At 41.8% G+C, this 14,210-nt stretch overlaps 1 protein-coding gene across 7 annotated transcripts; it reads right to left on the bottom strand.

Moving 5' to 3' along the window:
• Nucleotides 1-906: 906 nt before the first annotated feature.
• st6galnac4 (ST6 (alpha-N-acetyl-neuraminyl-2,3-beta-galactosyl-1,3)-N-acetylgalactosaminide alpha-2,6-sialyltransferase 4) lies at nucleotides 907-12,697 on the bottom strand. Of its 7 annotated transcripts, none has more exons than XM_084686873.1 (11): nucleotides 12,405-12,697; nucleotides 11,714-11,789; nucleotides 9,613-9,706; nucleotides 9,413-9,502; nucleotides 8,960-9,086; nucleotides 8,682-8,838; nucleotides 5,520-5,612; nucleotides 4,907-5,050; nucleotides 4,289-4,698; nucleotides 4,071-4,178; nucleotides 907-3,958 (listed from the first exon to the last, which is right to left on the bottom strand). In XM_084686873.1, the coding sequence occupies exons 7-11, from the start codon at nucleotides 5,529-5,531 to the stop codon at nucleotides 3,742-3,744; spliced, it is 891 nt and encodes a 296-aa protein (XP_084542999.1). In that variant the 5' UTR covers nucleotides 5,532-5,612; nucleotides 8,682-8,838; nucleotides 8,960-9,086; nucleotides 9,413-9,502; nucleotides 9,613-9,706; nucleotides 11,714-11,789; nucleotides 12,405-12,697; the 3' UTR covers nucleotides 907-3,741. The 7 variants fall into 7 exon arrangements, with proteins under 7 accessions (XP_084542999.1, XP_084543001.1, XP_084543000.1 ...); XM_084686875.1 differs by having other exon boundaries at nucleotides 12,513-12,697; XM_084686874.1 differs by lacking the exons at nucleotides 9,413-9,502; nucleotides 9,613-9,706.
• Nucleotides 12,698-14,210: the final 1,513 nt, after the last annotated feature.

Here is a 14,210-nt window from a genome sequence, read left to right as displayed (position 1 = left end):
TAGTGATCTGCAGTCTATGTGCTAGCTAGCTAGTCCCGCTGCGTTAGCATTTTGTTGGACTAGCGTTAGAGGTCAAGCTTACAAGTCGGAAAGGGCTGGTTCGATGACAGTGTAGTTGTTATTTAGTTGGGAACTTAAGTGCAGTATGATGCATTGGTATTAAACATTTGAGAACTGTCGAATAACATTACTTTTATAGCATAAACACAGCATTACTAGATGTCCCAGTTTACCTGAAAAGTGCTGTCCCACATTACCTAATCATGTCAGGTAATGTGGGACAGTCACATAAAATATTTTTTTTCTTCTAACAAAGCATTATTTTACACATTTGTGTGTGTTTTAATCAGTGGTTAACCCCCTTCAATATGCTGCCATAGTACTCACTGTAACTTCCTTTAAATTCCTTTGCCAGCCTTATCATTGAGAAATATAATGTCATTTGCAGCTGAACTTTCGATGCGTTTTTTTCTGTATAGACCTCTTGTCAAGCCAGATCACACCTACTCTGATGATGTCAGCCAAATAAAAACCACTGCAGTGACTAGAAGTGTTGTGTTTACGAGTCAAGATCAGCTCTGGTGATTGGATGTCAGTTTTGCACATGATTAAATCATCAAAATGCATAACTGTACCACTTTACCTGATGTCCCACATTACCTGAACTCACCATATGTAAGAGGGGAATATTACTCACACAATCACACACTCTCAGAGCACAAGAGAAATGTGAATGTTATGAATTGACAAAATAAGTTACTCAAATCAAACGTTTGATCTTATTGATGTAACCTCGACAAGACTGAAGCTTGGCTAAGAATCAGAGGTAGCTAGGACAAAGGGGTCATGGACCCGGTATTCCCCACTATGGGTTATTCAATTAAATGAATGCGGAATGAGACGTAGTACAAAAATAATGCACTTTATTTTCTGATGTCTTGTTTAAAGGTAAAGATTTAAATATATGTACATCAATCATTACTTAAGGTAGTGTGGTAACAATTCCCATATAGTGCTCACACAAGCCACTAAGCAGCACCAAAGCTGCGGTTCGGCTGCTTTGTCTCCTATCCATCCTGAACAGGTACAGTAATCTGCAGAAGTGTGTACTTAATGGACAAGTAACACTGCACTTGACGACAGTCTACCAACTCAGATACTATTGTACAAAACAGTATTAGGCTATATCACAACACAGTATCACTTCAAAATAAAAAGGCATCTTTACCTGTTGGTGTTTTAGCATTTTTTTACATTATTAACATTATTAATTTCATTACGCTTCTTTGGTGAGACCTCTAGGTACCCTGTTAGCATTAGCCATCAATACATGAATTTTTTAACATCAAATGCACAGTTTTACAAGTTTGTGTGTACAATTTTAAGTATAAACTCAGTACACTCTTGAAAGCAAATTTAGATTATGAAATTAGGCTACATGTTTGACTGTGGGTAACATTAAGAATGATTTTCGACAATCTTACAAATGTTGTTAGTGTGAGGAAGATCTCGAAGTGTGTAGTCAACCTGCGTGTGTCCATATTTGCTGCAGTCGGTGAGCAGCATTCTGATCGGCTACTCAACAAGCAACGTGCTGATAGGACACCTTTTTGACCAGATTTTGACACGGCAAAAGATTTGCAGTCGCAGAAAACGATTTGCAGTCGCAGAACAAGATTTGCAGGACCAGAGCAAGATTTGCAGGAGCAGAAAAAGATTTGCAGGAGCAGGAAAAGATTTGAAGGACCATAAATAGTTTTGAATCTGTAAAAAAGTGTTGTATTATGCAAATTATTTTAGACAAACACTTTTTCTGCTCCTGCAAATCTTATTCTGCTCCTGCAAATCGTTTTCTGCTCCTGCAAATCTTTGTCTGCCACTGCAAATTATCATTTGACCCTAATTTGACTCCATACATTTTCAAGGACCAAATAACAAGCTACTTGGCTGTGTAAAAACGTAAAGCTATATTTAAAACGGACCACATTTTACTTTATAAAGATTCATAAATTTTATTTACAGTATTTTGAGTCACTCAATGTAAACATCTTACAAGACTAATCTTTGGAATCAACCATAAATTTCAAATGAAATGTTTAGAGCACATTGTAATTTTCTATAAGAGTAATTTCTGCAGCAGCACATTCTTTTATATTTATCCACAACTTTGAAAGTTCACAAAGTATTCTTTGAAATGGACTGTGGCATCTTAAAACACTGATCACATCAGAGTCAAGATAGATAAGGCATAAAAGCATGACCAACATGAGATGTTTTGTTTGTGTGTATGGAATCAATCTTTGTAACAAGATTTATAAAGACAAGACATGATCTTCAGTCAAGGTTAAAACTATGATATAAAATAAAATGAACAAAAAGGCACAAACCACGTGTGGTTTAAAAATCTCAAATAAAAAATTAAATATGTTCAATTTGTAATTACCCGGGGGAGGAGATCCTGAACCAAGTGGAGGAGTTCAAGTATCTCGGGGTCTTGTTCACGAGTGAGGGTAGAATGGAGCGCGAGGTCGACAGGCGGATCGGTGCGGCGTCCGCAGTGATGCGGGCTCTGCATTGGTCCGTCGTGGTGAAGAAGGAGCTGAGTCGAAAGGCGAGGCTCTCTATTTACCAGTCGATCTACGTTCCTACCCTCACCTATGGTCACGAACTATGGGTAGTGACCGAAAGAACGAGATCGCGAATACAAGCGGCCGAAATGAGCTTTCTCCGCAGGGTGTCCGGGCTCTCCCTTAGAGATAGGGTGAGAAGCTCGGTCATCCGGGAGAGGCTCAGAGTAGAACCGCTGCTCCTCCGCGTCGAGAGGAGCCAGCTGAGGTGGCTCGGGCATCTGATTAGGATGCCTCCTGGACGCCTCCCTGGTGAGGTGTTCCGGGCACGTCCCACTGGGAAGAGGCCCCGGGGAAGACCCAGGACACGCTGGAGGGACTATGTCACTCGGCTGGCCTGGGAACGCCTCGGGGTCCCCCAGGAAGAGGTGGTGGAAGTGGCCGGGGAGAGGGAAGCCTGGGCCTCCCTGCTTAGGTTGTTGCCCCCGCGACCCGATCCCCGGACAAGCGGCAGATGACGACGACGACGACGTAATTACCCTATGTAGTGCTGGACCATTGTGTCTCGCAGTTAATCAGTTAACAGGACTGCAGTTTTTTGTGAATCACACAAACAAGAGTATGACATTCAGTTCATTTTAGACAATGTTTAGAGACATTTTGCATTCATATAAGACAATATACATAAAAATGTCTGGTGCAACCAACTATGAGCTTCAGTCCAAAGAAAATAAGTTAGCAGAGTACAGTGTGAAATACGGTTGTCAATGGATGGCCACTGAGTCATAGAGCAATGAAGCACTACAAAGAAAACAATAGAAAAAGACGATAAAGGCACCATCGAGTTTTTGAAAATATCAAGATGTTGTTGTAATGTCCAATAATGGGGTTGAAATAGTAGTTAAGATGCCATTATGAGGCTTTAAAAAGGACACAAGTCAATCACCAAAATACTGACCTCTTGAAATGTTGGCAATGAAATTGTCCATGAGCCATAGATGCAAGTTCTTTGGAACAACATCATTAAGCTTCTAAGCGGGTTAGCAAGATAACCATGGACACCAATACAGTTATGTCATCAAACAAAACAAAGGGCCATTCTAACTAAAGTATTACCAGTACACCATTATACTGTACTCTCCTGTATGTCAAAGGTGAGGATCAACTGACACATTTAGCCACCCCATCCTCTGTGCTCCTCGTCCTGTAGTCTCCAAGATGGATGTTTGAACGCCATCTTGTGATGCAATGCCCACCTGGCATAGATGGTCTTCTCTGTGATGAAGCGATGGCCACCGTGGCGTGCACGTTCGTGCACCCGGTACATTCGGCACTCGTCTACCCGACTCCGCTCGTAGTAGTGGTATGGTACAACACTATGATTGGCACGGCTACACAGAGACAAGGGGAAAAGAAAGGCGTAGTGGTGAACACCCCAACCAAAATATAGGCCTACAGTATTTGTGGATTAGTTTGAATTTGATTGATAAATAAATGTGTCACCTGCAGTAATTGTCATCTATCATGCCGTAAACATGGATACTGTCACACACATCCATGGCCAGGATTATGGTGAAGAAACCTGTGCTGAGAAAAGCCCCCGACTTCATCCTGAAAGAGAACCAACATGACAGCAATTGTCAGAGTTTGGAACAAACACCTAAGAGAGCATAGTCATAGAAAGTGAGAGAGTTGTAAATTATAAAGTGCATGGTCTCTACCTGTTTTTACCAGTCTCATTCTGAAATATACTGTCACAGTACTGGATCTTCTCCCTGGTCACTACGTACAGCTTCGCCTTTGGATACTTCCTGGCAACCTTCTGTAGGATGTTGAAGATGCGTCCCTTTCCATCCTGCTTCATGTTCCTCTCAGGACCCCAGAATACATAGGTGGTGTCAGCCAAATGCTTGAAATAGTAGGACTCATTTTTAAGTAGCAGGGGCACACTGGTATGGGACACTACACGCAGGCTGGTTCGGCTGCCAACATCCCTCTCGTAACCGGATGTGGGCGCGTTGTTCATGCGGATGACACATTCTGTCTTGTCAATCTCCTCGCCGATGCCAGCACCCAGCATCTGCCCTGAGCTTGACACCAAGGCACATTGGCTACAGTGCATGTTAAGGAACTAAAGAAAAAGTCACAGATAGGATGCATATTACACAGATTTACAATAACAATACGAAATTACTTTTGAGGACAGTCATAATAATATTGTATGTCATAATCTGGCAACTTTCTGAAATGGAATTACACTTCACCCTTCAAATGACACACTTGTGATATTGAACAATGAATGTTGTTGCTTTTTAATCAGCCCCTCGCCATGTGCCCACCTGGTGCATCAAGCCAAGACTGATCTTAGTGTACCCCTGGAGTCCCGTGTTGGGCATTATAGTGGAGCCCTCTGAGTGGATCAAATGGCCATACCAAAACAACACAGAAAGGCTGATGACGACGAGACAAAGCCAACGGATCCTCTGTGAGAGGGATCAGAGAACTAGTTAGCTTTATGAAAATTTACTTTAGGCTGGAAATAATAGCAACAAATAAAAAATAAATCAGGGTAACATTTCACATTAATGTTAAATGAACTGCCATGTACATTACAATCCCTTTTGTAAAAACAAGGAACTGCTTCGTAATTCAAAGGGATTAAGTGTTTGTGGTATAAGTTATTATTGTTAATAACTATACTATTTCACGATTAATTGTAAAAAGGAATGGGGGGGGGAGGCAGTAAGTGGATGTCATAATGGGGCAGTTAAAAGTTATGGAATCAACATTTTAACACCCACTTACCCAATATCCCCCATACCAAGTCTCACTTGTGCAATAACTTGTACACCTAAACCTTTGTTAAGTGTAACTAGCGGTTTCTACTGTGGTTGTTACTAAAGGTAGTTAATGTAACCTAACGCAAAGTGTTGCCAAAAGCTGTTCTCTCACCATATACTTCATATCCTTTTAAGACCAGGCAAGGTCCCTAGGCTGACACTCATCACCACCCTCACAGAAAGAGATGAGAGCAACAAGGCTCACCTGTTTGGGAAAAATTGCCGTTTAGTCAAATAGATGGATAAAGTTTAGCCAATAGAAAGTTGTTCAGCGATGAGCCGCACCACAAATAGGCTACAGCTGCTAGCTGGCCAACAAACCACTCGCATCGATGTTTAACATTTAGATCATTTAAGATGGCTAATAATGATAGGAACAACAACAAACAAGTGAATATTTTAAAAACACCCGAAAGAAATATAAATATATTTCCAACCTCATCTCTTAAGCCGTGTGGTTTGTTTGTTTGTTATGACGGTGCAACGCACAGCCTAATCCGTCGGCGAACACCAAGAATACAATGGTTCCCATGTGCATTGTGCAGTGACAGACAAGTAGGAAATACATAAAACATCAAGGGGACACGTGTATGGCGTTTGAATATATGATATATATATATATAGATATATATATATATAGGGTATATTAATTGCATCCCCAACAAAAACAATGACTTCTAAAAAAATACATACAAAAAATGGGAGCAATTCAACTTTAAAGTCTGAACTACTGTTGTCATTCAAGAGAACGGAATAAGCTGCCATTGAGAAGGCTTAATATACACATTTAAAGAGAGAGAGAGAGATAAGACAATGGGACAGAAACAGAGAAAATAGATAAATACTCCCCCTAACCCCTTACCCTGAGGTTTGCGCGTTCACGTGAGAGCAAGTGGTGTCCCAATACTCTTTTTGAGCAAGGGGTAGGGCTAAGACTAAGGGGTATACACCCCTTAAAACCAAGTAAGATCGAGAGCTTACTTGAAACCTAGGGCTATATCGGCCAGTTTATCCAGAGAGTCCGATAAATGTAATATTTTCGTCTTAATTAATCTATAAGAAAATGTTGACAGTCATTGCAACCATTTTCCTAATTGAAACGTTTCAAAAAATCGCTAGTTTGGTACGCTAATGTTACAGTGCTGAATTGCACAACAGTCCGCATTTCTCTGACTAGCATGTCTACAGTTTTAAGTAAACTCCATTGGCAGCAAATTCCATTTAATATCAGTTCATAATACGACTTGCTTTGGAGATATTGAAACGTGCTAGATAACGTACCTGTAACCGAGTGGCGTCCCATTTCTAAGGGATATGTATCCCTTACCCCTCAGTTTTGAGGGCCAAGGGCTAGGGTTAACTAAGGGGAAGGGGTAAGGGGGAGTATTGGGATTTGGCCTTGGTTCGGGGCTTTTGGGGACGAATGATTATTATTGAGAGCTGTGGGACATGCAGGGGACAAGGAGTGCAAGGATAACTGTCAGGGGCTGTTTTAGGCACGGGCAGACCGGGCAGTCGCCCGGGGCGGCATTTTTTATGTCACGGCAAGTGATAAACTCGCCCTGAGCGCAAAATGTGCTAGGACTGCCACTGTTGACTGGTTTTATGGGCAGAGAAGAGAGACCTAGGGGAAGGGAGGTAGAAGGATGACCCCAACCAATCGGGCTTCAAGACTGGCCACTCCACAGAGACTGCCCTCCTCTCAGTCACCACTGCCCTCCAGTCTGCCAGAGCGGCTTTTTGGTCATCCGTCATCATTCTGCTGGACCTTTCTGCAGCGTTTGTAATGGTTAACCACCAGATCCTGCTCTACAGACTTTCTGAAATGGGCATCACTGGCACTGCACTCCAGTGGATCTCATCCTACCTGTCAGGAAGATTCTACAAGGTCTCCTGGGGAGGCAAACTGTCAGACCCTCGCCAGCTCTCCCCTGGTGTCCCACAGGGTTCCGTCCTTGGACCCCTCCTCTTCTCTCTGTACACCACCTCACTTGGACCAATCATCACCTCCCATGGCTTCTCCTACCACTGCTACACTGACGACACGCAGCTGTACCTGTCGTTCCCCCCGACCGATCCGGGGATCTCAGCTAGGATTGAGGCCTGCCTCGCAGACATCTCCACCTGGATGACCGAGCACCACCTCCAGCTGAACCTCGCCAAAACAGAACTTCTCATCATCCCGGCCAAACCCTCCATCTCCCACAACCTCTCAATCATCCTGGGATCTGCGACGGTGACCCCCTCATCCTCTGCCAGGAACCTTGGGGTTACCATGGATGACAAGCACTCCCTCACGGCCCACATTGCTGTGGTCTCCCGGTCGTGTAGATTCACCCTCTACAACATCCGGAAGATCAGGAAATACCTGTCTGAGCACTCCACCCAGCTGCTTGTCAAAGCACTTGTCCTCTCCAAGTTGGACTAATGCAACTCGCTGCTCGCCAGTCTCCCAGCATGCGCAACCCGCCTCTTCAGAGGATTCAGAACGCAGCAGCCCGCCTGGTCTACAATCTACCCAGACGTCCCTTGTTACTCCGGTCCTCATCTCCCTCCACTGGCTTCCCATCATGGCCCGTATCAGATTCAAGACCCTGGTACTGACCTTCAGAGCAGTGAACGGGACTGCACCCGACTACATCAAGTCTCTCCTGCAGCCTTACACCTCCACCCGCCACCTATGGTCTTCTTCAGACACCCGCTGGTGGTCCCACTGCTCAAGACCGCCCGGTCCCAACACAAGCTCTTCTCCTGCCTGGCCCCCCCAGTGGTGGAATCAACTCCCCACCTCTAGTTTCCTCAAGGATCACGATGACTCTTGCTTAGAGACTTGTTGCTCTTGTTGGTTAGTGGTAGCTGATTTAAACTGTTGTATTCGCTGCAAAATATTCTATTTTAGTTGATCTTATTTTTATTTTATTTTACTGTTCATTGCTCTTCTACAGGTACACTTGCACTTAAGAGATTCATGTTGTTTAATTGTAACTTGCTTAACTACTTGCTCTTGTGGTTTTTCCCTTTGGCAATTATTTTTTGGTTGTTCACAATGTGTGCTTCTTGTTTTGGCTACCCGCAATGCTTTGGGGCTATCTTGTTGTTATTATCAGTGACCTATGCACTTTGCAAAGCTCTCTCTTGGAAGTCGCTTTGGTTAAAAGCGTCTGCTAAATTAATAAATGCAAATGTCGGACAGGATGAAGCTTTGGGTAGAAGCGAATAAATGATCCGCTGTTGATTTTGTGTCTGTGCATGTGCCTACATCCAGTACTCATACCCTGCTTTTATGTGAGGCTCGTTGCTCAGTAAGCTGGTTGAGTTTGCAGGAGTCCAGGAGACTGTCTGTGTTCATCTGATAATCCTTTATGGACTGATGCAGCTCAAAGTCTGTCATGACCTCCATGGCTTCCTGGATCAGTGCTGGGTTGACACTCCTGTATAGGTCAGGGGTCAAACCACATTTTTGAATAAAGCCTCATCTGTTACAAGTGGTTTCGGACATCTGTTCCTTCTTCTAATGAATTACGACCAAGCATGGTCCTCAGCCTTTCTTACGAATGTCTTATGAGTCTTATGAGTTGACTCATTGCTGCCAGTTTGATGGTAGTGTAATGTTGCCAGTGCATCAGAGGGTGATTGGCCATCCTTCTCAACTGCATCATCACATTGGTCATTTCCCACTCTGAACAAAACACCAAAAAGAAAGGATTATTAATAATCACGTTAATCCAACAATTTCTGGATTTGTTAATGTCCTAATTATGTAGTATTTTATTTACAATTTTTTCCATCCTTTAATGTAATCATTTTATTACTTTATTAATTATATATTGCAAATACAACAACAAATATATATGTATATAAGACACACATCTTTCATTATTTTTGATCATTAAAAAAACAGTACAGAGCCAAAATATCAATGTGTTACCGATGTGTATATAAGTCTCAACAGTTCCTTCTTTAAACTTATCGACCCCCAACCTCACATCCTGTAGCCAAACATACTCTCTGCATTGGTGGATCCTTTGAGCTTCTGAAGCAAGTTGTTATACAGCTGCTGCTGCTTCTCACTTACGGGATCAATGAAGTTGCTATCTGTTTAAAAGCCAAATAGTAACAAATCTAGAAATCTGTTTCATGTATAGCATTCTTAGAGACCTGACCATCAACAGGGGCATAGGAAGTTGTTAACTACAAATCTTAACCTTGCTCTTGACCCTCCTGAGGATAAAAGGTTTGATGATGAGCTTGGTGTGGGATATCCTCTCTCCTTCTCAAAGAGTGTTCCTCTGAAGATTTCTGATAATACAGAAATCAGAGGGAAATCATGACAGATTTCTAAGCTGTTGTTCCTATTGGGATTTTCTATTTTGTATGTGCCTTCTGGTTTTAGCTTTACAATGGAGAAGATCTTAGCAATTTGGGAGGTGCTGCTGGAGAACATGTCTGGCATAATGAAGATGATTATGATGAAGAATTATCAGCACACTGTTGTAATCATGCAGATGGAGAAATGATCATGGTACTATATAATTGATATATGCTATATTATTGAAAACATGATGCAAAGGTGTTGATTGATTGGTATTGACTTTACAACATAGAAGAAATAAAGCCAAATGTGGAAGTCCAGATAAGCAGAGTTTGAGTGCCAGAGAGAGAAGTATGTGAGTAGGATTCACCCAGGAAAGACTACAACTGCCCAGGCAAGGGACTACAAGGCCCAGATATCAGAGGACATATTTTTCTTTAAACTCAGTATAACCAGTACAGCTGGGCCTCACCTGGGCACTGGATGGGAGTACGTAAGGGAAACCGAAAAAAAACATCACACTGCTGTATTTATGAAGATATAGAAATGTTTATAGATTATATGATTGAAAATAAACCTCTTAATCTCCTTTTTACTTTTATAAGATATATTACTGAAAACCAGATGCAAAGCTGTTGACTGATTAGTACTACAGTATTATAAAACATAGAAGACATAGAGGCCAAAATGTGGAAGACCAGATAGATAGTTTGAGTGCAAGAGAGAGAAGCGTGTGTGTGTAGGTTTCTTCCCGGAAGGACTACAAGACCCAGATAGGGAACTACAAGGCCCAGATATCATAGGACAGATTTATGTCTTTAAACTCAGTATAACCTGTGCAGCTGGGCTGCAAGGCCTCACGTGGGCCCTGGAAGGAGAAAGTTAGGGAAAGTCCAGGCTATTTAAATTCTGTGACAATGGACCAACCGAGTGTGAAATGCATACATGAATCTGTGACTACATATGATGTACCAATGGTAAAATATCAAAAATGATGGAGAACAAATATATGAACAAATGTCCGGAGAAACATTTCAGTCTGATCTCGAGACCATGCTCATGTTTGTTCGAATCAATCCTCTGTGTTAGATTCGAATAAACACTTTGCATCATACTCTGCTGCCGTTTTCCGTGCTGTTTTAAACTTTGTTATTTGGTAAAGAACTTAAGAACTTAGACTAAATTATTGCCACCACAATTAGAGACATGAGCTCCAGGAGGTTGTTATGGAGAGGGGTTCCGGTGCGGAGAAGCCAATGCCTGGCCTGAGACACAGAGGCAAAATACAGGACAGCTGATGCTCATCTCCAAATCATTGTTTAGTTCAATCAATAATGGTCATTATCAAACAAGGTGGCCAACACAAATGCAGAAAGAAGAAAGAGCAAGGTGCACTGACATGGCCAGGAGGTGGCGGTATTGCAGCAATCTCATGTTCTTCAGCATGTGGCCCTCGTCCAACACAGCACAATCTAACCGGAGCTTGCAAAACAGGCTGCGGTCCCTGCTGTTGCCGATAATGCAAGTGTACCCTTCAAGAGGAAGGATGGGAAGGAGGGGGGAAGAAACAAGGCTGCTCATGGAACCACACCAAACCACGTAAAGGTCCTCACCAAGTCGTCTGCCAGACCTGCGACGCTTCATTGCCATGAATAATGAATGTCTCACAGGTTCAGCTTACAAGGACCTTTTCATGTTCCGTCAAACACTGAATATAGTCTCATTATTGGAGACCGCAGGGAGTGACTTACATGGCACCCAGTTTAACAAGTTATCCACTAATTCAGATAGATGATTCCAGCAGGCACTTAGAGCTAAGTGACTCACTCATGGGCATGCAGTAGTGAACCCAGAGCTGAAACTGCAGAACGCTTGACACAAGTGCTGTTTTATGTACTCTTCAATAATGTGTCATTACCAAAGCACTACTTGAGGTATTGAGGGCTTATCATAGGCACCGATTGATAATCCATTCTTACATCTGCCACACTCACGTAGAGATGATGATGTTGTAGTCCACTTGTTTTTCGAGGATGTTGTGTTGTAGCAACCTCCGGTCCTCCACTGACCCTTAACACAAAGAATCTCCATTTTGGCCAATTTAGGACCCAACAGCAATTCATAATCCATTATCCATTATATAAAGATTTTTACCATAGTAAAGAAGAACTTAAAGGCTGGGGTACCACATATTCAGCTCCCAGACCCAATACTCTGCTTATTATTAGATATGCATGATCAACTCACTACATTTTATCTTGTAAATATATAGCAATATAGTGTCGTAAAATTCTCCACCTGTTGAATTCAGACAATGGTAGAACCAGGAGACAAAATATGTTACAATCACAATAGGTCTTTATTTTACATACAAGTTGTGTGTCAAATTGGTATGTAGATCTACTACTTCAAATTGACAACGGACAAGATATTTACAGTAAAGACAAGTTACTTAACATCTGTGTTCAATATCGTCAATTAAAAGTAAAAGCTTTCCAGTTACGAAGCGTTTGTTCGTAGGATTAACGCCAGCTTCAGCAAACACTTACCCCAGACCTGGTTCGGCTGTTCATGACGGTAAGCTATGACAGTCGCGCCTCGATTTTTGCAGATTTCTCTAAAACTTGCTAAAATAAAACGATCTAGCTAGATTATGTACACTTTAAGCTCAATGTAGCTACGTACCTTGTTTGGCCAATTTTGTCGATTGTGGGAAAAAAAAGTCGAACCGTTATTAGTTATGGAGAGCCATCACGCTAGCTCGATTATGAGAAATGTAGCTAGAATCCACACCTCAAACAAGTTAACTTAGACGCAAAACTGCACGTCCAATCCCAAAAATAAGGATATTTTCCAAGACCCAAGACTTTGCCGAAACCATTGATATCCTTTATGTGTCTGTGCGGTCAGAAATACAACTCTTTTGGCAGTTTCCAAAACGTCACCCAATTCTGCTTTCATGGTGCGTGTCTGTTTGGTTGCCACGGTGATGGCGCAGCTGTGATCACTAACGAGCTGGGCAGAGAGAATCACAAATTTAGCTGGAATCCACACCTCAAACAATTTAACCTAGACGCAAAACTATACGTCCAATCCCAAAAATATGGATATTGTCCGAGACCCAAGACTCTGCCGAAACCAGAGATGTCCTTTATATGTATGTGCGGTCAGAAATACGAATCTACCAGCAGTTTAAAAACACATCTACTTTCGAAATTCTCTGATGAATTTTACCCACCTCTCCATTGAAGTTAGTGAGAGAATTTGAAAGGCTGCTCTCGCTTCAAGGCTGAAAGCTGAAAATCTGTAAATGTGAGCTCTTTAGTAGTTACATTGGCTGAAAGAGGACAAGTTTTCCTACATTTTAGGGTATAACTTGTTTCTGTAAGTTAAACTATATGAACGTCAGAGGAATTTGTTTGACAATTTAGTTGAATATCAGAAAAAATCAAGAAGGAGCTAAATTTTTCATGTATTTAAAACTGTCACGATTCAAAATGGGCTGAATATTTGAAAAAGCTGAATCATTTGGAAATAGCTGAATGTCTTGTAAACATTTTAAAGTTTGAATGGTGTCTTTAGCTGAAAGTATGCTGAACTAGTTAAGTTTGAAAGAGGAGGAAGCTTTTTAATGATTTGAAAGGATTTACCATTACTTTAAATGGGAGAATAATTTGCACAAAAACCTTAATTGTCTAAAACGTATAAAAGTGAGAAATACCAAAAGTCATAGCCATCATCTCCTGAAGGAGCTGAACGTTTTGATACAAAAATTGTAGGAGTCGGTGAAAGTATGCAGGACTAGTTAAAGGCCAAAAAACGGCGGAAGAACTGAGAAGTTAAAAAACAATTGTGCTGAATGCTGAACAGCATTCTCACAAAAATGTATGATTCACACAAAAGAGGGAGTGTGGAAGCTGAACTGCATCATCTAACACAGTGGTTCTCAACCGGGGGTACGCGTACCCCTGGGGGTACGTGAAGGCAGTCCAGGGGTACGTGAGATTTTTAAAGATAAATATCCATTAGCATCCATTAAAAAATCTTTTGAAAATAGTTATTATACGGCTCTTCAGAATGTTCCAAAAAGTTCTGTTGATTTGTATGGGCCATATGTAGGTTAAATGTCTGCGTTCGCAGGTCTGTAATCTCTTATTCATCACTGCAAAAAGTTTCTGACCGCTGTCATTGGCAACAGGTTTTGTGCTTCTAATTCACATCTTTCATGACATTCCGCAAGTATTTTAACGTAACGGAAAGTCATTGAAACTTGAAGTCAGAAGGTGGGTTGCTACTTGCTACGCACAAAGTTTTACCATTTAAAAACGGCTTTGTTTATTTTACACAAAGCTCAAAAAATATGTTGCGCACAAATAAAGGCAAAAAAATTGGATTGCGCACTACGCATGCTCGCATTAACTATTGATCTTCCGAACTAGCATCACATCTAACTCAGAATGTGCATGCATTAGCAGGGCAGCTGTGGTGACG

This window comes from Hypomesus nipponensis, chromosome 22 (genome assembly GCF_054491055.1).
Source record: "Hypomesus nipponensis isolate SF chromosome 22, ASM5449105v1, whole genome shotgun sequence".
NCBI lineage: Eukaryota > Metazoa > Chordata > Actinopteri > Osmeriformes > Osmeridae > Hypomesus > Hypomesus nipponensis.
The sequence above is the reverse complement of the archived record's forward strand: the minus strand, read 5'-3'. Positions and strand labels throughout refer to the sequence as shown.